Source organism: Prunus dulcis, chromosome 1, assembly GCF_902201215.1.
Source record: "Prunus dulcis chromosome 1, ALMONDv2, whole genome shotgun sequence".
Taxonomy (NCBI): Eukaryota; Viridiplantae; Streptophyta; class Magnoliopsida; order Rosales; family Rosaceae; genus Prunus; species Prunus dulcis.
The window spans coordinates 1748855-1774444 of NC_047650.1; the positions used below are offsets into that span (position 1 = coordinate 1748855).

Here is a 25590-nt window from a genome sequence, read left to right on the forward strand (position 1 = left end):
TGATTTATGCTGTCATTTCATGTTGACATTTTGCATGATTTGTGGGTCTTCAAACTGTAAGTTGTATCACTTCATTATTATTATTTACTTACGTTGAGTTGGGTGAGAGGTTTGGCTTGGATTGATATTATAAACGATAGTATAAATAACTTTAAATAAATCTAATTTACAAGTGGGCGCATAATGAGTGGACTCACTACCCTGATCAATTGGCATGACCCACTTCCGGAGCTTGAATTGAATTCTTGGGCTAGTAAAATAGATAAATTCACAGTGATAATAATTTGAACAAATTTATTTGACAAGTCATGAAATGTTTGGAAAAGGACATTTGAACTTGAATCCACTCATGGAAACATTGGAATGAGGAGAAATATTTCTTCTTCGGTTTGGGAAAAAATCATTCAAACAAAGGCTAGAAGGCTGTCGTTGGCCTACCAACCGATAAAAGAGAAATAATCAAATCTATATGATTCTCATTGAGACATGTACAACTGGTTGTTCAAGTATCATAATAATTAATAGATAACCTTAATGGGTGAAAATTAAATAAAATGATTTAAAAATAAATAAATAATGCGAGGGGCGAGCTAGAAATGAATTTTCTTGTAGTCAATGGTCTGCAGAGAAATATCATTTGAGTCTCTTTTTAGAGAAACTTTATTCTAAAGAAATGCATATGCAGTGTCATTTTATGACAATGTTGACCAGTATCTCCGATGTTTGGATTCGACAAGCAAGGCTACGGTCAAGTTGTTTGATGGTTGGGTGGTGTTATAACATCATCTAGAACGTCTACTCGCAGGCACAATCTCGGCCCTTCCATTAAACAAGGCAGCAAACAATTTCAAAATATTCTCATGTTTATGGGTCAGAGAGTTGAAGGCTAACACTATTATTCGCACCTTCTCATGTTCTTATAAATCCTAACCAGTAAGGATCTGAATGTATACAACATTCACAACACTAACACAATAACAGTAATCACAAATATTTAGTAAAAAGTAGAAAACAGTAGAAGAGATAGTGACATCAAAAACCCTTCCTTTCCGCAAAGCTTTCAAGGCAAACCACAAAAACATAAATAAAATATATATAAAAAAACCACACAAACAAGTGAGGGGAAAGATGGTAATTGGAACTGTAAGTCAAGTTTAGAGTATTCTTTAATAGGTAGACAAAACTAGTTTTACCTGGAAACAGGAACCTATCACAAAGTGCATCCCTTACTGTTAACATCCCACTCACTTTACCCTTAATCATCTGTCATTATCACTGCTACCAAGATGGTACACTTCTCTAATAGGAGCAGGTCTTGAGTTCCACCACACATGGGGGGATGGAGTTCGGAGGGGGAAGGCTACGTGTATGAATAGAAAGTAAGCTTCAATTGCAGTATTCTCCAAGCAATAGGTAAATATTCCAATCTTCCAATTCCAAGGGATGCAATCTCAAATAAGTCAAAAGAAGTTGACAGCCATCTTACACCCACAAACAGTCTTAGACAATTCCCCTGGAAGCAGAGCACCTAAGAAGACTTCTAAGCCCAAGTAGGCCCAGCCTTCAGACCTAATGTCACATATTATCCTACCTGTATCAAGTATCGTGTTCTTATTGTGTTCTTGCTCTTGCAATGTTCTTTGCTTGTTTCGATCTTGTATTGTAGGAAGAGGCTGACTTAGCTTGTTCGAGAGGAGATCAAGTCTAAGGCCGCACGGAAGGAAGACTCCGAAAAAGTCATCCCGTAACAGTTGGTATCAGAGCGAAAGCTCGAATCATTCGAAGAAGCATATCGAAGAGCGGATCAGATGTGGAGACAGACCTGTCCAAGGTCAACATGGATCGTGAGGGCAAATCAAAGAGGGAACGATCTAGAGATGTGGTAGCCATGATGGAGAAGCGGCTTTCTAAGATGGAGATTGCCGTGGTCGAGTTTGATCAGCGACTCGAGGAGCACGTCCTTACGAAGGGGGGCTTCGAAGCTGTAGTGAATGAGCTTCAGGGCCAATTCCAGGGAGTCCCGCTAGATGTTCAAGCCAAACTGGATCACTTCTTAGCGGTGCTTACTTTGCTTCGTGATGAGGTGAAGGATGTGAAAGGAGATTGGGCTTTGTGCAAGGAAGCTGTCTTGAACAAGACCCGGACTTCGAAGGAACCCAAGGTGCTAGATTCTTTCAAGCCCAAATCCTATAATGGGAAGAGGGAGGCGAATGAGCTGGACACTTTCTTGTGGAATATCGAAAGGTATTTCAAGTATCTGAAGCTCGAGGATGATGAGCCCAAGATCAATACGGCAACGTTGTTTCTCGCCGACAATGCTCTCATGTGGTGGCGTCGTCGATCTATAGAGATCGAACAAGGTACGTTTACACTTGAGACTTAGGATGATTTTAAGAAGGATATTATGTTACATTTCTATCCAGAGAATGCCAAGTATGAGGCAAAGGAAAAGCTAAGATGGCTAAAGCAAACTGGGAACGTGAAGGACTATGTCGCCGCGTTCACCAACCTGTTGTTCGAGGTGCCTAGCATGACAGATGAAGACAAGCTCATGTACTTCATGAGTGGCCTACAGAATTGGGCCAAGCTGGAGTTACAAAGGAGACACGTCCAAACCTTGTCAGAGGCAATTGCTACAGCTGAGTCTCTTGTTGAGTTCAAGAGGAGTGATCAAGGCGACTCCAAGTTCAAAGGAAAGAAAGGTGGCAGTGGATCCGGTGGGGGAGGCAAGAAGCTGAAAGAGGGTAGCAAGACAGGAGACAAGTCTGACGGTCACAAGTCATCTTGGAAGAAGAATGACAAAGGTGACAAGGGGAAAAACAAGTCGAAGCTAGCTTACTACTTGTGCGATGGAGTGCACATGATGTGGGATTGTCCGAGAAAGAAAGCTCTGAATGCTATGAACCAAGAGAAGGAAGAGGAGGCCGAGAGGGAAGCAGGAATGGGGGCCATTCACCGCTTCAATGCCTTGCAGGCCAAAGGAGCTCAACCACAGGTTCAAGCTAAAGGAGTAATGTTCGTCGATGCCATGGTGAATGGCAAGACAACCCGTTGCCTGGTGGATACAGGTGCTTCGCACAACTTTATGTCCGTGCAGGAAGCAAAGAGACTTGGGTGTCGAGTCTCGAAGGAAGCAGGCAGTATGAAGACGGTGAATTCAACTGCCAAGCCCATTGATGGAGTAGCTCGTGGTGTGGAGCTACACATTGCCACTTGGAAGGGAGTAGCTGACTTCTCCGTGATCTCGATGGATGACTACGATGTCGTGCTAGGAATGGAGTTCATGGACAAGGTAAAGCATTTCCCATTCCATTTTACAATACTATGTGCATTGCACAGGGTGGAACAATGCCATGCATGGTGCCAGTAGTGAGGCAACAAAGCGAGACGAAGCTTTTGTCAGCCATGCAATTTTCCAAGTCTTGGAAGAAAGGCGAACCGACGTTCCTTGCAACTATGAAGATGAATGTAGTTGAGAAGGAAGTCCAACCAGTTCCGAAAGTTGTGGAGGCAATCCTTAAGGAGTTTGCAGATGTCATGCCCAAGGAGTTGCCCAAAACCTTACCACCTAGGAGAGAGGTGGATCATGCCATTGAGTTGGAACCGGGTGCCAAACCCCCTGCCAAAGCGCCGTACCGGATGGCACCTCCTGAGTTGGAGGAATTGAGGAAGCAGTTGAAGCAGTTGTTGGACGCTGGGTACATCCAACCGTCCAAGGCCCCTTATGGTGCCCCAGTTCTTTTCCAGAAGAAGAGGGAGGGAACACTAAGGTTGTGCATCGACTACAGGGCGCTAAACAAGGTGACCATCAAAAACAAGTATCCAATCCCTTTGATTGCAGATTTGTTTGATCAGTTGGGAGGAGCGAAGTACTTCACCAAGTTGGACTTGCGCTCAGGATACTATCAAGTGAGGATCGCACCGGGAGATGAATCAAAGACCGCATGTGTGACAAGATATGGGTCTTACGAGTTCCTTGTCATGCCGTTCGGCTTGACTAACGCCCCTGCAACATTTTGCACTCTTATGAACAAGGTATTCCATCCTTTCTTGGACAAGTTTGTTGTGGTTTACATCGATGATATTGTGGTGTACAGCAATTCTCTGGAGGAACACCTCGAGCATTTGCAGAAGGTTTTCCATGTTCTAAGGGAGAACCAGCTCTATGTGAAGAGGGAGAAGTGCTCATTTGTCCAAGAAGAGGTCGAGTTCCTTGGTCACAAGATACGGGAAGGACAATTGCTCATGGAGGAGGGCAAGGTGCGAGCCATTCAAGAGTGGAAACCACCAACCAAGGTACCTGAGTTGCGGTCTTTCCTTGGATTGGTGAACTACTACTGCGGGTTCATCAAGGGATATTCAGCCATAGCCGCCCCCTTGACGGATTTGCTGAAGAAGACCAAGACGTGGAAGTGGACACCTCGATGCCAGCATGCCTTCGATGAGTTGAAGAGGGCACTTATGAAGGAACCAGTGCTGAGACTTCCGGATCTTAGCAAACCTTTTGAGGTACACACTAATGCATCAGATTTTGCTATTGGTGGTGTACTCATGCAAGATGAACACCCATTGGCTTTCAAGAGTCGGAAGCTCAATGACACGGAGCGGAGATATACCGTTCAAGAGAATAAGATGACAGCCGTAGTGCACTGCTTGCGGACTTGGACGCACTATTTGCTTGGTTCTCAGTTCGTGGTTAAGACTGACAATGTTGCCACAAGCTACTTTCAGTCCCAACAGAAGTTGTCACCCAAGCAGGCTATGTGCAAGACTTCTTGGCGGAGTTCGACTACAAACTGGAGTACAAGCAAGGGAAGACGAATGTCGTTGTCGATGCCTTAAGCAGGAAGGCCGTACTAGCAGTTGTCACACAACCCCAGAGTTCTATCATGCAGAGGATATGAGAGGGCTTGTTGCATGATCCCCAAGCCAAAAGTCTGTTGGAGCTTGTCAAAGATGGGAAGGCAAGAAGATTTTGGCTCGATGATGGTGTTCTCTATGCAACATGGAAGAGGATCTATGTTCCAAGGTGGGACAATCTGAGGCGAGAGCTACTGAAGGAGTGTCACGACGCGATCCGGTGTTCCACGTGAGCAATCTCAAGCCCTACCATGCCGACCCCGAGGAGCCAAGTCGTGAAGAGTCTCAACGAGCTCCATCTTTGATGGTGACTTCATTTGACAGGGAGGTTGAGTGCATCATGGCCAAGCGAGAGGTGCGACGCAAGGGTGTACCAAGTTACTTTGAGTACTTTGTCAAATGGAAGGGCCTGCCAGAGTCCGAAGGCAATTGGGAGAAAGAAGAGTCCTTGTGGAAGTACAAGAACATCAGCAAAGCATTCGAACGAGACGGATCTACCGCGGCAACGAGGACGTTACCGGATTAGGTAGGGGAGAATGTCACGGCCCGCATGTTCAAGGCCCAACCCGTTGGATTGATCATGCTAGACCTTTTAGCCTACATGTCCAGATTCGTTGTGTGGTAGTAGGTAGACCACAATTGGTGACAGTAGTTGGTAGATGCCGATAGGTGACATTGTATCTTAGCCACCTACCATGATGGTAGGTGAGATAGGGAAAGTATATAAGGAGGATGTCACATTGTGAATCCGGACCTCACAACTTGTAAAGCATTAATTAGCAATACAAGCATATATTCTCCCAAACTTTCTTAAGCGTTCTTATTGTGTTCTTGCTCTTGCGATTGTTCTTTGCTTGGTTCGATCTTGTATTATAGGAAGGAGACTGACTTAGCTTGTTCGAGAGGCGATCAAGTCTAAGGCCGCTCCGAAAAAGTCATCCCGTGACACCAAGTAGGCCCAGCCTTCAGACCTACATACTAGTTATTATTATGTATCAAGTTCGTAATCGTCACTTTATGAGAATTATCTTGCTTTATATTATGTTATAACTATAGACTAAAAGCTTTAGAAGTTCTTGTCATGTGACTTTTAAATGAGCTTGTATGGCTAAGATTTCATGAAAACATATGTAATGAAGGGGATTCCAAAGTTGCTATAGCAGTATAGAAGTTCTTTTAAATACATTTCCCTATCGAGTCAATGAAAATCGAATCTGAACTAAAATAGTGTTCTTAAGCTTAGCCCTTCATAGATTAATCATTCCCGATTCAATTATTAAGCTATATTCACTGTAAGTTATTGTCCATTGCTTTGATTTCTATTTCTGGTGCATCACCAAAACTGCAGCAGAATTTGTTTTCTATTATAGACAATTCTGTTTTTTTTTTATAGAATTTGCCTCTATGCTACAGCTACTCCCTTAATTACACATTTAGGCTACTCAAGATACATCCTTTAACAAATCCACTAATCTACTGCCCGGAAAGATGAATTCTTCCCCGTGTCAGTCCTTGAGTTTTGCAAAAATCAGCAAGCATAGATGGAACTAGTAAGTAGAAATCAAATTCATCCAAGTGCTTTCTTCAGTCTCTTAATTGTATATTGTCTCTTCGTGCTCAAATCCCATCACTTCTCCCCAAATCTACAATCCAATCCAAACCAAAGAATAGAAAGCAGCTACAAGCATTCTGTGTATTAAGGTTTGTGTTTGGCACATTGGATGAGGATAGGATATTTGGTGAGCACTAACGCCCCCCTCCCCCCTCTCCACCAAAAAACTACAAAAGAAAGGGATAATGCCATATAGGATTTCACCAGCTTCCTCATGGACCATCTAAACATGCGAAATCTTACAAAAAGTTGATATCCTTTCTAAAGGATGTTATATCCTAACCTCTCCTCCTACTTATGGGACGTGCCAAATACATGCCAATGGACTGGTAGACACTATAAGAAAAACTTAACGAGATATTTCATCAATTTCAGCACTTTCCTAAGAAAATTCAACTCTCCATACCAGTATTCCTAATGTAGAGACTTGCACATTGAGCTTATACAATATTTGTTCACATAGCAATCCATAGACACGACACATCCACACAAACATGCCGCCTTCCATGTCACGTTTATTATCGGTGACAAAACTTGATTTTGCATCAAATACTATACCTCGCCGCAAAATTCTAAAACCAACAAAATCAAAAGCGTTCAATCACTAATCTCATTCAACAATGCATACCTCAAAATCTACCATTGTTTTCAAATTCATCACATCTACATTCACAAGTCAAAACAAATCAAAGCAGAAGAAATTACAAAAAAAATCAATTAGAGCCAATTAGAGCATTAAAAAAACCCTCCAAATCCCAAATAGTTAGATTACAAAATCCAGAGCATAGATATAACCCTCAACATATACAAACATATAAACCCAACGATTTCCAACCAGAAGAAGAGTTAAATCACAGAAAATTAACTACTTATCTTTGGTGGAGACGCCGTACTTCTCCTGCATCTTGGCAATTTCTTCCTCCTTCTTCCTCTGATCAAGCTTCTTGCCCATCTTCGCCTGCTGGTAATAAAGCACGATCAGGTAGCGGTTGGCGACGTTGAAGCCGGAGAGGTGATCCACCGCCGTTTTGGCGTCGTAGATGTCCTCGTAAACGACAAAGGCGGTGCCTCTGGTGTCCTTGTTGGTGCCGATGCGTATCTGTCGTATGGCGCCGTATTTGCCGAAGATGTCGTACATCTCCTCGCTGGAGATGTTGAAGGGGAGATTGCGGACGTAGAGAACCCGATTGACTTCCGGAGGCAGACGAGTGTTGCCCTTTCGGAGACTGATTGCGGCCATTCGGGGATTGTTTGGAGGGCGGGAAAGCGAGGGAAAGTTTTTCTTTGGGGGAAAAAGTGAGGGAAAAGGAGGATCTGGAGTCTCGACTATTTTGTTGTCTCGTCTCGTGTGTGCGATTTTCAATTGCAAAGAGTTTTTATAGGCCAGGGCCACCGACTTGGCTCGATCTTTTTTTTTGTTTTATAATGTTTGACTGTTGATGTAGAATCTGATGGTTGGAAAATGTACCCCAGTTAACACAAGGCCCTCAATATTGTTAGTAAATTAAAAAAAAAATTAAAAAAAAATTCCAAATTACATTTACAACATATTACTTATTTAGAACAGGAAAAGTCATGAATCGTGAAAGGTAGAAATCTTTTTTAATTTCTTAAGTATTGAATTACGAATTTTAAAGTGGAAATTACATAATTTTTTGATGAGTGAATGGATACAAGGCATGATTTTTCTTTATTTGAAAGTGTTTATTTACATCTAACCTCACTTAAACACTTTTAAAGCTATTAAACCCTTTGTTTCTTCTTTATTTGTAGAGAGAGCCAGACAAAAAACACTCATTGCAATGCTACTTGTTGTCATTGGTATAAGTTATAACGAGGTTTTGCTTCCAAATTTATGAGGAAAGCTTTCATCAGCAAATTGAAATTGAAGAAGAGTATAATGATTCATGTTCGGGATTCTATTCTAGAATCTAGATAGCACACAACGGGGGCTGTCCGAAAAGCTGAAGAACACACAAGCAGAATTATTCAACCGTTAAATAATTAGGACCAAATCCATGCAGTAGCTTCCTGTAGAATTTGATAAGAGTTGAAAAGAAAACTGCGGACTAACAGACTAGCTAACACTGTTACAATAATGACGATCATAAGCAAATATTCAGATAATCTTTTTTTCGTTTTTTGCTTCGACTAACAGTAACAGAGCTTGAAATTTTCCTCTTCTTAGAGCTTCAAGTTTTCTTTCTTCTTAGAGCTTGAAGTTTTCCTCTTGTTAGACTTCTTAGCAATAACAGGATCGCCATAAAGCAGGCTCCACGATTCTGTCTCTCCATATTCCTTCATAATTCAAACATCCCATCGAGACCAGAAATTAATACAAATACACAGATAGTCTCCCAAGATCTTTAAATCCGGCGTATAATGATCTCCAATGTCAAACCTATTCACTGGGATGGGAAACACCCGATATTTCTCACTCGCAAGGACTGGATAGCCATAACCACTGGAAGGACTGTCCTGGATCCTTTTCCATAAGTTGGCTTTTAGGCTATAAACACTAACTTGATGACTCACAACACAACAATGTCTTCCTCATTAGCCATCTTTACAATCTGCACTAGTTTATAGTTGAATTGACGGGTTCCACAAAGCAATACCCCCATCCGTATAGTTGTGTACGCAAACCAGACCATTGGCGCAGCCAACTATATGCAATGAGTATTTTGACGGCATCGGCCTCCCGATTTTCGTGGCTTTGATGGAGCGTTCATGATGCGCTTTGATGAAGTCTTGGTTGTGGATCAAAGCATACCAAGCTTTGGAAACACAAGTATAGATATTAGAATGACCAATATGCATACTTGAGCTTTTAAACCCTTGTTTCTTCTTTTGTTCAAGATATCACATCTTCTAGCTGGACAACAAACACTCATCGCTACTAATTGTCAATGTCATTGATATAATGACATTCCAAACCTATGATTTGATCGAAAGCTTTCATCAGTAAAAGAAAGCGCAGAACATTATTCTACCCTAGATACTACATATTCATGAAATGGCTGCTGTTCGAAAAGCTGAAGAATAATTAAGACCAAATCCATGCAGTTGCTTTATGTATGAAAATCTGTCATATCCAGATATGCTGGGTAAGCAAATTATATAGTCATCTTCATCATATATGTCTTGGTAGTTTAGAGCAACTCTTTCCCATCAGCAGCTCTAAGAGAGCCCAGTTGAACAGGTGCTTGGGTTCCCACTACTTTTGATGACCCATAACCTAACAAATTCATGCCTTGAGCCTTCTCTTTCGCTAACTGTTCCTTAATCCAAAAGTACGTAATTCTCAATCCATCCTATTAAAATCAGAGTAAAACACACATTAGTTCATTCAGTAGAAGTGAGATTCAGTCAAGAAAACAAATCACTCCTGAAAAATTGTACCTTCAACTTCATGGTAGGGGCCCAGCCAAGCTTCTCCTTAATCAGAGTGTTGTCTGAGTTTCGTCCGCGAACACCCTCAGGGCCAGGGATATGATGGATGGGGAGCTTCTGGTTCTCAAAGCTTAGGACTATCTCAGCCATCTCATTCATGCTAACCATCTCATCACTTCCAATATTTACCGGCTCCCGGAAGTCAGACTTTGTCAATCTGAATGCATTTGAATGTCAAATCAGTATGCATCCATTATCCCTTTTCAAAATCCAACTTATTGATTTTCAAATGAAGCTTAAAAAGCAGTTATTTTTCCTATGATGGAGGGGATTGATAGAAGAATATTACAATTTCCACAGTAAACTAAACATTAAACCAATTGTTGTGCAATTAAAGCAACAGAATCTTGAGTGCCACAAAATTGTAGCAACAAATGTTTTCATTTGAAGGCAGTATTACCTTAGGACACCTTCTACACATTCATCAATGAAGGTGAAAGACCGCGTTTGTAGCCCATCTCCCCACATCTCAAACTTATCAGTGGAAGTGAGGGTTTTTCGACAAAAAGCAGCAGGGGCCTTCTCTCTACCACCTGCAAAACAGATCACGAACAATATGCAACAATGAATATGCCAAAATACATAAATATGCAGTGTGTATCAAGTCATAACAGAACTCACAACTGGAGGCTGACCTTTCCAAGTTCCAAAGGGTCCATAAATATTGTGGAACCGCCCGATCCGACACTCAATACCAAAATCCTTAGTATAGTGCTTGCATAATTCTTCAGTCATGAGCTTCTCCAAGCCATAAGCATCTTGAGGCTATTACACAAGCAAAGGAATTCAAAAATGACGAAAACACATTTCATAATTAACATATTTGAATGCAAAGAACTCGGCAGAAACCTCCGCAGGCCAAGCATCAGACTCCTTCAAGCTCACATTACTAGTGTCCAACTGTTTAAATTCAGGGTAAATGCAAGCACTAGATGCATAAAAGAGCCTGCAACCATGATGAGAAATCGAGTTAGCAGATATTCAAACAGCAAAAAAAAAAAAAAAAACAGAAGTTTGAAATCATATGTGATATCATGAAGAAAAAAAGACTTCAAAAACAGAATAAACAGATAAAAGAACCATTTAAGTTGTTTTGTAAAATTTTTAAAAAAAAAAACGAAGTGGAAAATATTTATAGTGGTGACTAGTGTGGATCAATAGACCCTTAAACATTGCTGAAACCAAGTGGAATAAGTTAACTGAAATGTCTAAAAACAGATAACAAATCCAAGGCAAACAAACCTCTTAGCTCCATTGATCCTCGCTGCCTCGAGCATGTTAAAGCTGATCATTGTGTTGTTATACATAATGACGGAATGGTTGGACTGAATAAAACCCATACCTCCCATGTCAGCAGCAAGGTTGAACACATGGTCAACACCAGAAGTGACCTTCAAACAGTTATCCATCACCCTCAGATCAACAAGATGGAACTCATTACAAAACATGTCCTCTGTCATGTGTTCATTTTTCTTCCAGTCAGAAGCAATAATGTAGTGACCTTCACTCTTCAGTCGCCTGGCAATATGCGAAGCAATGAAACCACCAGCCCCCGTTATGGAAACCCGAAGCTTTTCGGAAGGCCAGTACTGTTCCCTCTCCAGGGTCTCATATGTGTATTCACCGTATTTACTTCCCCCAGTAGTTCCCATTCTGCAACAATAAACATACCCAAAAAAATGAGAAGAGTTTGTATTGAAGACTTTTCAGCATCTATGATTAATTAAGCATTTTAACATCTAAACAAATCGAATAAGTGCCTTGCCAATGAAGTTTCTTATTGTTATAAGGGTGCCATCTAAAATTAATGCCGAGGTTGGTTTAAAGGAAGAAGAACAGATACTGCTGTAGGAATGCTATTTTCTGATACTGCATACATTTTCTCGGCAAACATAACAGGGTACACAAAAACTGTATGTTAATTGAAAAACATTCACATAACTCCATGCCACAGCATCACTTTAAAACTCTCACTGCGGAATAATAAACAAATGAATTTAAATAAACAGCAGAAAATCAAAATTAGTGAAACAGAGCATCCTCAACCCTCATGAAACAAGGAAATAAAGACAACCCAATAAACAAAATAACCTGAAAATCACAATACTTGCGTAAAGTAAAACATGCCCATAAGCAAAATTATCGAACTGGAGGCAGACGAGACGATGAAAGGAAAAGACAGTAAAAAAATGAAAGAAATCAAAGCAAAACCACCACGCCCAGAAATTATTTTCAACCAAAACAGTTGATTACGAACCTTGCAAGTTGAGAGATGTTGGAATAAGATGATTATATTGCAGTGTGAACGAGAGGTTGGAAGATTTCGAATAGAATTCCAGCAGGAATGGCCAGTGCTATAAATAGAAGTGAACAAAAGCAAAGCTCAAGCGTCCACTTTATAAAATTCTAATGTTATTTTCGTTTTCCATGTTTATCTAATCTATTGGGCTTCCTGTTTTGATGGAAAACAAATTAGTGAGGACCGACACACTTTATGCAGTTGTTGGACTTTATTTTTTTCTTTTCTTTTTTCTTTGAAAGAGTGTAAAATCTATATCTATGCTCCCTTCAAATTTGAGGTTATTATCAAAATGGGACTCGGGACTTCAATTTTATCAATATAAAACTCAATATTTATAAATTTGACCAAATTAAGCATTTCGTCAACTTATTTAATCTTATAATTTTTTAATTTGGACAAGCGACTTTAGAAAAAAGAGATTTGAAGAGAGAATTTGGAGCGCAAGGAGATTAACCTAGTCACATTTTACGCACGCGGTATTTACATGCAGTTACGACAAATTTTTTTGGGATAATTGTCGAAATGTCACATGAACTTATACCTCAGTTTCAATTTGTCATTTTAAAGAAAAAATTCAGAGAAATGTCACATTAATTTTTCAAAATCCATGATTTGTCATCTGAATTTAACACCATCTAATTTTCCATCCATTTTAAGGGTACTTTAGTCTTTCTATTTTCAAAAAAAAAAAAGAAAGAGAGAAAAGAGACCTCTCCCTCCCTTTCTCCCCTACCCGCCCCCAAAACACATCACACAAGAACACCCCACACCCCACAACCCCCCCCCCCCCCCCCCCTCCCCCCTTCTCTCTACTCTCTCTAACCATGTATAAATTTTTTTAAAAATGATTTTTCTATTTTTAAAATACCCTTAAAAATGGATGGAAAATTAGATGGTATTAAAGTTAGATGACAAATCATGAATTTTGAAAAATTAAGGTGACATTTCTTTTAAATTTTTCTTTAAAGTAACAAATTGAAACTAAGGTATAAGTTTAGGTGACATGTCTACAAAAATCCAAACTTTTTTTAACGAACTTGATTGCCGGAAAGAAAACAACTTTTGAGACGACTAAACAAGAGATCTTATGGAAACATTACCTCAAGAAAGTAAGATCACAGGCACATATGGGTCCACAGTACAGACTGTACAGGCTCTTCTCAATAATTTTTTTAGAATCCTTCTGTGGAGACAAGCGCATGGGTAAACAAATATTCTTCGCTTTTTTTGTTTTGTTTGTTTGTTTGTTTTTTTTTAGTTACAAAAAAAGGTGGCAGGAATGTCGGCACAGGTTAAGGGAAAGCTCTCCTCAAGATGTTCGTTACACATGCGGAGAATCAAACTCAGAACCTCTTTGAGAAGTCCAATCACATTCGCCCAACATGTGTGGCCTAGCCCATTCAATTTTCCACTAAACCAAACCCCACTTGGGTTGTTTGTTTGTTTCAATCAACTGTGGTGATGTGGTCGTTCCTTTTCACATTTTATTTTATTTAAGCGATAATACTAACAGTGTTGTTCATGTTCTTTTGGTCTCTTTTTTTCATCCATCAATGTGATAACTTGTGTGCTTGTCTACTTCACACGTGGCCCAGATCAGTATTTTATTGGGTTCCAGGGTTTGGTTTAGTTTAGGGAATCAAACTCGTAAAGCCCATCAGCAGATAATGTCTCCATATCTCCACAAAGCCCATACCCAAAATGAGAGTCTATAATGAGAGGGACTTTGATAGTCATATCAATTGTAGAGCTATTGTTAGAATCCCTCAACATAACTTTCTCATTGTAAAACTACCAAAAAATTGGAAGATACTAGTGAGGGTGGGTCTCGGATTAGAAATAATAACTTACACTTTTTTCTCAATAAAATGAAATATGATATTGTCATACAATACAAGTAATGACACCTTTGTGTTTCACTGGTGAAAATCCCCCAATCCTAAGTCCTTAAATAGTTTAGATCTTCACCACAAAACCTTTTAAGTGACATTGGCCATTTAAAATATTGGTGTCCCATTGATGAAAAAACCCTAATGATCAAAGTTGATTGCCAAAAGTCCTCAATGCTCCTTAAATAGTTTTGAGACATGCTATGTAAGTCATATGTGGCGTACAATTCTCATACGTCATATGCTACTAACGCTAGCATTTTTATTTTTTTTTTTAAAAAAAAAAAACTTCTTTTCCAAAAGAGCCAATTTCACCCATGGATAAAATTAAAGGCAAAGCAACTAAAAAGAGAGAAAAAAAAAAAAAAAAAAGTGTTCATTGAATAACCGTACGGAATTCCATCCCCAAAACAAAACCCCCTTATCCTCTCCTCCCCAAACTTTCTCTAACAACCACTTGGCGCCATTTCTTCAGAAGGACACTGAAAGAAAGACCGAAAGGAAGCTGAGCAAACGACCATGCTCCGCGCACCACCTGATTCCCTCTTTCCGCTTCGTCACATTCACAAACCCAACTCACTACTCAGAACACGGACGACTCGGTTCTGTTGCAAAGCAAGTCTGATCACAAACTCTGACTCGTTCGAGGTGGGTCGACTCATTGGGAGCTATGGCTTCATGAACATCACCAGGTATCCTTTTGTCAACGCTGCTTACCTTTCTGTTTGCTTTATAAGAAAATGAAAGGAAAAAAAAATAAGAAGAAAAGTTTTCTGTATAGAGCTGCAGTTGTATGTCCTAATAAAGAGGGAAGCTTTTATGAGATTTTTGGGGTCATAATGTCCTATGAATTTGTCTCTGTTTTGGTTTTTCTGATTAAACAATTGGAACGAAGGTTAGGTTGTTGATTGGGCAGTTATCAGTATTGTTGTTAATTAGAGTTAAATTTTATTTGATAGTTGTTGAACTTGCTTTCTGTGTTTGGTTTGGTGGCTGAGAAATTGGAGGAAAAAGAAGTGCTGTATGTTCTTATTAATTTAGATAATCACCGTCCGCTTGATTGATCTTTTGATAAGAAACCAAAGGGAAAAGAAGAAAGTTAAAAAAGAAAATTTCTACTTGGATTCATTGGTTCATACTTTATTAATACATTATTCTTTCTTTTATTTGATCTTATTTTATTTATTTATTTTTTCTCCTTTTCTCTGCCTGAAACAGCTCTTCGGGGTCTCCATTGGGCCAAGATACTGAATACTCATCGGGTGATTTGGGGCGGTTGAGAGTTCAAGATGTAGGAGAAGGCAGTGTAAAGATCAGGTACATTCTAAAGGATATATGTATGGTATGCTTAAGCACACAATGATTGGTCCTATCAGTTTGAGGAAATTAGCTCAAAGGAAATCTATATTGTGAATAAGATATCTCTAAATTGTTATCCTTCTGATGCTAATAGTACTCATGGCAGTTCTTTTGCAGGCTATATGATGGGAGAGTCTCTCAGGGTCCGCTGAAAGGGACTCCTGTTGTTTTTAAGGTAATATTGTTATCAATGCCATCCTCTTTACTTTGATTCACTTTTATAGGCTCATAATTTCTGTTCAACAGTAACATTTTTAAGCATGAAGGTTTATCCTGGACAACGAGCTGGTGGGAATGAGGCGGATATGATGGCTGCTAATGAGCTAAATGCTCACCTATTCCTTCAAGTAATACAAGATGTTACTTAAATTACCCTATAAATGATTGCATATGCATGCATCGTTTCCCAATTACTTACAATCAATATCAATACCAAAAACGTTTCCTTTTCCTGTTTTTTAGTTTTGTCCTTTTGTTTTAATTTTTTTGTTCAGAACAGTTCAAATGGCATCTGTCAGAATCTTGCAATACTTGTAGGTGGGTTTGAAACGAAAACTGGAGAGCAGGTTTGTTATATGAAATTATTTCTCAAGACTTTGCTTATACAAAGTGTTTATTAATTCTTTTGGTAGCGACAATGAATGAATGAAGAAATTTATCATGTGCAGTGGCTTGCTTTTCGTAATCATGGCAAATCCAGTGCCGCAGATTATGCTAAAGTTATGAGTGAAAAAGTGTCAAGAAACCGTGCAGCGGGAGTTTGGAATAAATTTGAGCAAGAGGAAACAATCAAACGCAGAAGATATTTTGTTACCAAGCTGCTTCAGGGCATTATGAGAGGCCTGGCTTACATGCATGATCATGACAGGTTGCACCAGAGTCTTGGACCAGCTTCTGTTATTCTGAAGTATGTTGCTTAGAGATATCCAATTTTGTTCAAGACAGTGCTTCATCTAAATAATTAGTTTATGAATTTTCTCTCTGCTATAATCTGCTCAAAATTTTCAACTGCTGGCAGCACAATTACAGAGAGAGATGCTGCTTACTTGGTCCCACGACTTCGGGATCTAGCCTTTTCTGTTGACATTGGGTATGCTAACTGTCATATAATATATTTGCTTTTGTAATATTTTTTGTATGTGTAATCTATGCGTAATCAAAATTTTGGTGCTTTGGCCAAAATTTCAATCCTTGGCAAAGTGATTCTTTGAATATTTTAATTGTTGAGGTCCTGTCTTTTAATCTACCAATGGACTAAGGAGGAGGTAACAAAGGAGCATGCAGAAGGAAATGTTGTTGTTGAGTCTCTTCAATTTATCAAAAGGAAAATAGTAATTTTTAAAGGTTAATTAATAATATTTTTAAAGTAAGGATATAAACGTGGAGTCATTTTTTTTAACTCAACACTCCAATGAGTTTGTATAATCTAATTTATTTGTGAATCAAAATGCCATTACTTATTTATGATTCACTGCAGTTTACATATACAATTATCTATTTATTAAAGAAAGGCATATGAGGATTTATTGAATAACAGCGGGTCATCTGTACCTTAACAGTTGCATTATCCAAACACATTGTTTTCTAGGTATTCAAATCTAGAAGGGGATCCTGGATTACTATCGGAGGGACTTTGGAGACGAGCATCTACTGCCGGTGCCTTCACTCCTATGGAAAAAAGAGCCTTTGGAATATCAGATGACATGTAATTTGTTGCACTTTGGCTTCATTTCATAAGTTTGAATCCACCTCATATTCATTACGCTATCTTTTTATGATCTCCATGCAGATATGAAGCAGGTCTTCTCTTGGCATACTTAGCATTTGTTCCATTCTGTGAAGCAGGCATAATGGACGGACTTTCCTTGCAAGTAAGCTATAACGTTACCATACCTTTTCTTTTGATTTTAGTTGATAGTTTCCTTTTTCTCTTATGAGTGATTGTTGTGGGAAAACGCAAAGTGGATATTGCTATGTTTGTGGTGGGTTGTAGATAGACAAAGTTAATAGTTGGTAGAACAACCCGAGAAAAAAAGAAGAAGTGAAGGGATTGGTGTAATGCAGAGACATTACAGAGAGAAATAAGGAGGAGAAAGTATAGATGGAGATATCAAGGCAGCAAGCTCTTCAACATCCTCCATTCTTTTCCAAATTGATATAGGACAACACAAGGTGGGTGCTACTTAGATTATGATGTACTGTAGGTGGTACAAATTTTTCTAATAGAGATAAGAAGAAAAACTGCTAGGAATGCAGAAAAATTAGAGATAAAAAATACAGAAAAGTAGAGGAGAAATTATTGACGAAGATACTAAGGCAGCAAGCCTTCGAACAAATACTTAAATCTGAAAAGAATCCACAAAATGCTAAATGACATTAAAGAGTTGAAGACTTGGAAAACTTACAGGACCCAGTTTTCTAAACCCCAAATAGGTTGACTCTTAAAACTATTGACATTGATTCTTAGGTTAACTGTTTGACTAACTCTTGAGTAACAATAGAAATAAATGAAATAAATGGTCCAACTCCTTTGATTACCATTAACAGTTCTCTTTGGGGAAAAAAGCTTCTAGTCACAAACTTGGGAGAATTAGTTTAGTATTGAGATTCCAAACATAATATTTCTTTTCTAACCCTGTTGTTGCTACTACATTAGTTATAGTGATATTCACAAACAGGATATTTCGTTTCTAATCCTGTTGTTGCTACTACATCAGTTATAGTGATATTCACAAACAGGATATTTCGTTTCTAACCCTGTTGTTGCTACTACATCAGTTATAGTGACATTTGCTAACAGGATATTTCGTTTCTAACCCTGTTGTTGCTACTACATCAGATATAGTGATATTTGCAAGTCTTTTAGTCATAATTGTTTATGTTGTGAATTTGCAGAGGCTTTTGGAGAGCACGTTCCAACTTGATCTTGGAGCAACTAGAGAGTAAGATATCATTGATATCATAAAGTGCTCATAATGATTATTAGTTTGTCTATATAATAGTAATAAACACTTAAAAATTTTGTTTAAAGAACTTCCTTTAGCTCTTGTAGGGGCTTCATACCTCACTATCTTTGTTTCTGTAGTTTAGGGCTTTGTTTCATGGAATTTAGTTACTGAAATTACACATATGTGGTCCGGCCTCACTGGCGGTAGACAGACTACACTAGGATGAAGCATAATTTATCCATTGTGACCTGAACTTCACTAAGACAATATATGAGTCACATCAATTATGAGTTTAAATTCCCATCTACGGCTCCTTTTTTAGAGTTGAATATTTTTAGTGTGATCTCAGTTGTTCTACAGTCTGATCTGATGGAGCTACCATTTTCTGTATGTCCAAAGGAGTCTTGTTTTACTAATCTGCTTTGTTGCTGGAATAATAGTTATGTTTAGGGAGATTTGCTGCACTACAATATAAAAGATGAACAATGCAGGGGTTAAAATGTATCAATGGACTGGTAAAGACCTTTTAAACATTAATTATCTTTGATTCTTTGTCTTTATTTTTCATTGAGTCTATGTAGAATAAGAAAAAAGTGTGCTCGTGTTACATTTGTATTATACTTTTTGAATTTTTTCTTACTTTTAAAGTTAAGATCTTCTTTGCAGGTTTTGGGATGTTTCTGCCTCAGGTGCTTATTTTCTTCCCTTTGACTCCTTTTGGCAGGTACTGTTTAGCAGATGACCGGCTATTAGATGCTGTGAAGTTCCTGGATCTTGGAGATGGTGCTGGTTGGGAGTTACTCCAGGTTGGGTTGTATTTTTTTCTTTTTTCACAACTATATTTACTAATCTCATCATCATTTCAGCATATGATGAGCTAATATAGTCGAAGTTAGCATAAATAGATGTTCTTTTTCGGCACTCACTTTAAACACTTAGGGTCCGTTTGATAACCATTTCAAATTTAGTTTTTAGTTTTTATTTTTGTGTTAGAATATAGAGGAAAAAGAGGTTGAATGGAAGTGAGAATGAGAGTGGAGATGAGATTGAGATAGAAGATGAGAGAGGAGGATGGTAGGGATGAGTAACAAAAGTGAAAACAAAAACTGAAAACTGAAATCTATTTCAAATTGTTTTCACTTTTGCTACTCCCCCCTCCCATCCTCCCCTCTCATCCTCTCTCTCAATCTCATCCTCACCCCAATTCTCACTCTCATTTTCCTCTATACTGTAGCACAAAAAATGAAAACTAAAAACTAAAATTGAAATGGTTATCAAACGGGCCCTTAGTATATTTAGGGTCCTTTTACATATGAAATATGGTATCTTAGCATATCCTAAACAGTCCGAATTACCATGTCGAAGAAAAGGTTACTGTTGTCCAGTCTCATTTTGGTGAGTAGAAGAAGATAGCTCTTTTTAGGCATTGAATTGGTTATAGTGTTTGAGTAAGATGCATCTTCCAATTGGAAGAAGCAGGATGGGCTAAGCATACAGAAGCTTCTTTAATAATTCAACGGAATGTAAAATTCCAATTGTCACTTCCATTTTGTTTTATTAAAACAATGTTATTTCCCTCGGTTGTAGGCAATGCTGAATCCTGACTTCCGAAAACGGCCAATTGCACAGGCTGTACTCAATCATCGCTTCATGACCGTAGGCATTCTTTGAGATTTTGGATAAAAGGATTTGATTTGTAATGTATATTGAAAGGTAAAGGTACATGGATAATTAGATGAAGGCTTAATTATTGATATGGCTTTACCAAAAATCTCAATTTACCCGTTGTACTTGCAATTGGCTCACTTTACTCCCCGTGCTTTATGCTTGTGTCCTCCGTTCCCCAATTCCGTCTAGTTCCTCACTTGATTTATAAATATATATTGAAAGGTAAAGGTATTTGGATAATTAGATGAATTGATACTTAGTTTTATATAGAGTTTATAGTTCTTTGAAATAAGAGTAGATATCTGGACTTCATATTGCTCTGTAGCAATCTGTAAATACTTCTGCCCATGATTTAAAGACAACTCTTGTTTGCTCGTTGTGATATTTTTCTATACATTAAACCTAGGTAAACGCGTGGGGAGTGACCTAGAGACTCTCCCTTGTTATACTTGTGTTATATGTAAAGTTAACACTTTTTTTAATAATAGAATCTTGAAGAAAAATAAATTTTTGCGTAGGATGGCAAGAGGACTTAAATCATTGATGCAGCACGCTCGTATCAGAAAAGGTGTAGTAGGTCAATAAAATGTAGCAGGAAACACAGCAAAACTACCGAAATAGAGGTGATTGATTTGTAATGATATGAGCTAAAAAACTAACACGCGTATAACCAAATTCACCCTTGTCACCCACGCCAATTAACTACTTTCCTCTCTAGTTCCAATCATCATCTGCTTGAATATTTCCCTTTCTTAGAGGTAGTGGGGACTTGCTGCCGACTCTCAGCAATAACAGGATCGCCATCAAGAAGACAAAGGCTCCCCCACCAAATGGTTGCATCGAAGCAGCGAGGCAGACCGCTAGTTTCAACTTGTTTGACACTCTTTTTCTCTAAATCATACCAAAAAAACCTATCGGCATCGTTGCACTCCAACTTCAAAAGAACCATTTTTCCATTCTTTGAAAACACCAAAGGTTTGCAGGAGTCATACCTCGGTCCCAGGTCAATAGAATAAAGAAGGCTCCAAGATTCTGTCACAGTCACCCCATATTCCTTCATAATCCAAGCCTCACTTCGACACCAGAAACAATTAACAGAAACACACAGATAGTCCCCTAAGACCTCCAAATCCAGGCTAGAAATGTCAATGTCAATCCTGTCCACTGGGATGGGAAACTCCCGACATTTCTCACTGGCAAGGTCAAGGGTCACGATCATGTACTTATCTGCACCATCTGACTCTTTAGACATGAGCCAACTTAGAGCACCATTGAGAAACACGATGCTATCTGAATCTTCTGAAAAACCATAACCATCGCAAGGCATGTTTTGGATCCTTTTCCATGAGTGGGATTTTAGGCTATAAACATGGACTTGAGAACTCACGATAACATCGTCGCTATTAGCAAGCTCCAAAATCCCCAAGAGTTTATAGTCATCATTGGCTAAATCGTACCCGAATCCATTTGTAATATGGGAACGGGATATCTCTAAACCTGGTGATGGATGCGGCTCAAGGGTTGTGAAGGGAAGCTTCTTCAACTTTTGAATTGACGGGTTCCACAAAGTAAAATCCTTATTGAGATCATAGTTGCAGATAAAAAGCAGACCAATGGAGTAGCCCAGGATTAGAGTATATCTTCCTCCGTGTTTCCATGGAGGCATCGGGTGCACAACTTTGGATGTCCCTAGCGTCTCATCGCTGTCAAAAGGCAATGAAACCATGTATGATGGATCTGACTGACTGGATTAAAATGGTGCGAGTAGAGTTGGTTTTGATGGAGAGTTCGAGATGCAGTTTCATGAAGTTTTGGTTGTGGATGAAAGCATACCAAGCTTTGGAAACACACATATATCGGATCAAATCCTTCAGTTGGAGCCGTGAAAGGATGTCAAAGATTAGCTCCCGTGGGATGTTTAACATGGTTGAAACTTGGAAGGTTATTGGGTTTGGGTTTTAAGATTAGGGTTTAGGGTCTACTTATAGGGGTTATTGTGCTCTTGGACGTAGGGTTTTTTTAATTTTATTTTTTAGCCTTTGACCAAATAACAATCAGCCTATTGTGTTCTTGCATAGAAATTTGTATATTCACGCCCAAAGGCAACTGCAATTTGAGTGCCTAATGTGATTAGGCCCATAGCCCCATACTTAGAACTTGTTGATGCGAAAAAGTGGTTTGACACGTGGTTCGCCCAACTTAGTGATATTGTGTCTTCGGAAGGGAGTTAGTCTTCGGAAGATCAAGTTCCTGCAAAAAGGGAACGTTGGGTAAGACCTTGGGGTACCGGTGCGGTACCGGCCGAAGGCTCTCCGATGCTTAAGTAAGTACGGATTTAGTAAAGATTAGACTACAGATCAAGCGATAGCGTACCGTTGATCCTTCTGTCTCTCCCTCTTTTGGGAATAGGGGTCTCCTTATATAGGCCTTGGGAGGTGTGCTTATTTTGGAATCTCCGATGTGGGACTGTAGGAGTGGATTGTGAGCATGACACGTGTCCAAGAGCAAAAGCGTCAAGATGTATACCCTTCGGTAGTGTTCCTGCCGAAGGGCCTGTGATGTCAAGTTGTCGTTTTTCTCCACGTGTCAGGCGGTCATTGGTCGTTAATATACGGTATAAACAGTAGTCCCCCAAGTTCTCTTCCGAAGGTTCTTCGGAAGGGAATTTGGTTCTCCCCTGAAGGTTCGCAGATGCCCTGCCGTTCGGCAAGTTCGTTTGGGGAAGGTTCAACCTGGGATCCGATGGGTCGCCGATGCTCAGAGGAGAGAGGGCAAAGACGCCTCGTTTCCCGTGCTTGGCGCGTGGAGACGCTTCGTCTTCTGCGTTGGGCGTGCGGAGACGCTTCGTCTTCTGTACCCAGCGTGCAGCCCACATCGCCACCCGTTGAGCGACATGTGGCTGGCGAAGTGACGTCTGACGGCTGCAATTATGAGCCGTTTGGTTTCCCGAGGAATACCGTTGCAGCCATCTCCCTATAAATAGAGGTTGCTCTAGGCGCAAAACTCACTTTGCATTTGAGAACTGAAGCGAGAGCTCTGCGTAGGCGATTTCCGAAGAGTGTTAACGGCAAACAAGGCGATTTTCGCGCGAGTTTCCGGCAATCAAGGCGATTTCCGAAGCGTTCGAACGGCAACCAAGGCTACATACTACACGAGGTAAAATACCGTTCGATACCCTCAATTTTCTTTTAATTTTCGTATTTCGTGCATGCCTTCGTAGTATAGGCCCGGCCGATCGTCTTAGGAGCTTTCGTCCGGTAGTCTAGCGGACTATAGGTAGTGGCTTAGACATCGGTAGGGTAGTTCATTACAGAACCTTAGCCCCCCTTTTTCCTTTTTCTTGTAGATGTCTTCTAGCGAGTCCTCCTTCGGCAGTGAGCCCAACGCATTCGATGAAGAGTTATCATCGGGCTGGGACACATCTAGTTTGGCCGTGAGTTTTGATGCCGAGGGGCAAGAGGACACCGATGTTCGAACTATCGGTGAGGAGGTCAACTCCGTTCCTGCTCATGGCGTCGGCAAGGGGCTGATGACGGGGCAGCCGCTTCCGCTGGCCGCAGTCTTCAAAGACGGTACCCGATTTGGTACCCCCGATCCCCTGCCGGAGGCTTCTACCTCTGGTCGTGATGAGATCATTGCTGGTCCCTCTCGGCCGAGGATAACAATTGTCCACCGGGAGCGGTCTAGGATACCGGTAGGCGTGCCGAAGAGAGCTCTATTCGGGGTCGACTATTTAGAGCCGAATAAGATCACCGAACGGGAGCTCCAAAAGATTAGGGCCGAATACCTCATTCCAGATTCGGTGAAGATGAGGATTCCGAGCCCTACGGAATGCCTTAGCGAACCTGGGGACGGTGAAGTCGCCTTCTTCACCGATATGCTGGTGCAAGGGGTCAGGTTGCCGTTGCAGCCTGCCGTCCAGAAGATCCTAGCCCAGATCAGGTACGCCCCGGGCCAATACAACCCTAACTTCTGGGTGGCCCTGATGGGGGTGATAACGGCATTTGGGATCGCCGGGGAGGGGGAGCCCTCCTACGAGCAGTTCTCCCATCTCTACAGCATCACCAAATCAAAGAGTGCCGTCCATGGTGGCTGGGTTCAGGCGAACTGCCTGAAGGCTTCCGAGCGGGGGCACTTCATCAGCTCGGTGCCGACTTCCCAGAAGTCGTGGAGGAATCGGCGGGTTCTACTCTCCGGGGATTGGGAATCGCCGTCGGGAGTACGCCCGCAGTTCTCTGTGCCCACGACTTTCCAAACCGCCGGTAGGGTTCCTAGTTGCCGATCGGTAGGCTGTCTTACTTTTTATTCCTTTTTATATCCGCTACTGATTCATTCTTCGGACAGGCAAACTCAAGCAGCCGACTCCTACACAAGGTCAGATTCGGCAGATCGACAGGGGGAGGCTGAAGGTACCTGCTGCCGAGCGCGTGTATCCGCGTTTCCTCTTCACCGACAATCTCATCAGAGCCAGACTTGTCACCCCTGCCGAGAGTAAGTATACTAGTTGGGTTTTCCCTATATGGTTTCCAATTTTTGTATGCACGCTGATTGATTGGTTGCATTTAACCAGTGACGGACTCGAGGAAGGCTGCCGAGGCCAAGAAGATGAACGAATCTTCGAGGCGGCGCCTTATGATGGGCCTCGAGAAGAAGAAGAAGAAACAACTTGAGGCCCCTGCCGTTCGGCAAGAGACGGATCCCGAGGACGTGGTCCTCTCGGAGCGTCTGCGGCAGTTGAGCTCCGAAGCCGCCGCCCTGCCTACTGCCGAGGGTCAAGTCCCGAGGCAGCCGGATGCAGAAGCTGCCGCTCCAAAGGCCGCCGGCAAACGGCCGGTGATGGTGGACTTGGAGGCCTCGCCAGCTTCCAAACGGAGCCGTCCTTCGGAGGCTTCAAGGGCCGTCTTCGCGGCCGAGTACGAGGACGGGCCTACCGAGGCCGTCACGATCGCCTGTCCGTCGAAGACGGTGCAATTCGTCAACCACATGATCCTCGGATCTCAAATGGAGCTGCCCGAGGTTGACGAGTTGCCGAAGAAGCTTCTGCGGGAGCAGGCTGGACGCGCCTTCCGACTGCAAGCGGCGGTAAGGATCTCACCCTTGGTTGTCATTTCTTAATTCCGACTGCAAGTGGGGTTTCTAACTATCTGCTCTGTGTGCAGGCGTCCATGGAGATGTGGCTCTGCGTCAAGCGGGCTATCTCCGCTGCCGAAAAGGCGAAGAGGGCCTATGATGACGGCAGGGCAAAGGTCGCCGAAGCTGGCAAAGCTATCCAGGCACACGCCCAGCTACTGAAGGAGAAAGAGGCTGCCGAAAGGCGTGCCCTTGCTTCGGAAGCGATGGCGGGCGAGGCGCGGGCTGAGCTGGAGGCGGTGCGGGCGGCTTTGGAGGCTGCGCGGGCAGCGGCGCGTGATGCCGAGGCCGTTTCTGAGGCGATACAGGACGCCATGCAAGAATCCGAGCGGACCAAAGCTGCGGAGGTTGAGGCTGCCGTTAAAACGG

The 25590-nt window shown here is 41.1% G+C and overlaps 4 protein-coding genes across 4 annotated transcripts; 1 reads left to right on the plus strand and 3 right to left on the minus strand.

The window, feature by feature from the left end:
- Positions 1 to 7114: 7114 nt before the first annotated feature.
- Positions 7115 to 7851, minus strand: LOC117615006 (splicing factor 3B subunit 6-like protein). The gene has a single exon (XM_034343967.1). It carries the CDS (start codon positions 7710 to 7712, stop codon positions 7338 to 7340), a length of 375 nt encoding a protein of 124 aa, XP_034199858.1. The 5' UTR covers positions 7713 to 7851; the 3' UTR covers positions 7115 to 7337.
- A 1440-nt stretch (positions 7852 to 9291) lies between these two features.
- Positions 9292 to 12318, minus strand: LOC117613821 (GDP-mannose 3,5-epimerase 2-like). The gene is made up of 7 exons (XM_034342408.1): positions 12183 to 12318; positions 11168 to 11578; positions 10775 to 10871; positions 10561 to 10690; positions 10326 to 10458; positions 9875 to 10082; positions 9292 to 9786 (listed from the first exon to the last, which is right to left on the minus strand). Exons 2-7 carry the CDS (start codon positions 11575 to 11577, stop codon positions 9625 to 9627), a joined length of 1140 nt encoding a protein of 379 aa, XP_034198299.1. The 5' UTR covers position 11578; positions 12183 to 12318; the 3' UTR covers positions 9292 to 9624.
- A 2188-nt stretch (positions 12319 to 14506) lies between these two features.
- LOC117613820 lies at positions 14507 to 20452 on the plus strand. The gene is made up of 12 exons (XM_034342407.1): positions 14507 to 14808; positions 15335 to 15433; positions 15593 to 15650; positions 15742 to 15822; positions 15970 to 16041; positions 16144 to 16382; positions 16494 to 16565; positions 17064 to 17180; positions 17265 to 17346; positions 18371 to 18417; positions 19148 to 19229; positions 20011 to 20452. The coding sequence occupies exons 1-12, from the start codon at positions 14636 to 14638 to the stop codon at positions 20092 to 20094; spliced, it is 1206 nt and encodes a 401-aa protein (XP_034198298.1). The 5' UTR covers positions 14507 to 14635; the 3' UTR covers positions 20095 to 20452.
- A 366-nt stretch (positions 20453 to 20818) lies between these two features.
- On the minus strand, positions 20819 to 22016 carry LOC117614711 (F-box protein At4g22390-like). The gene is made up of 2 exons (XM_034343607.1): positions 21925 to 22016; positions 20819 to 21794 (listed from the first exon to the last, which is right to left on the minus strand). Exons 1-2 carry the CDS (start codon positions 22014 to 22016, stop codon positions 20819 to 20821), a joined length of 1068 nt encoding a protein of 355 aa, XP_034199498.1.
- Between the last annotated feature and the right edge of the window lie 3574 nt (positions 22017 to 25590).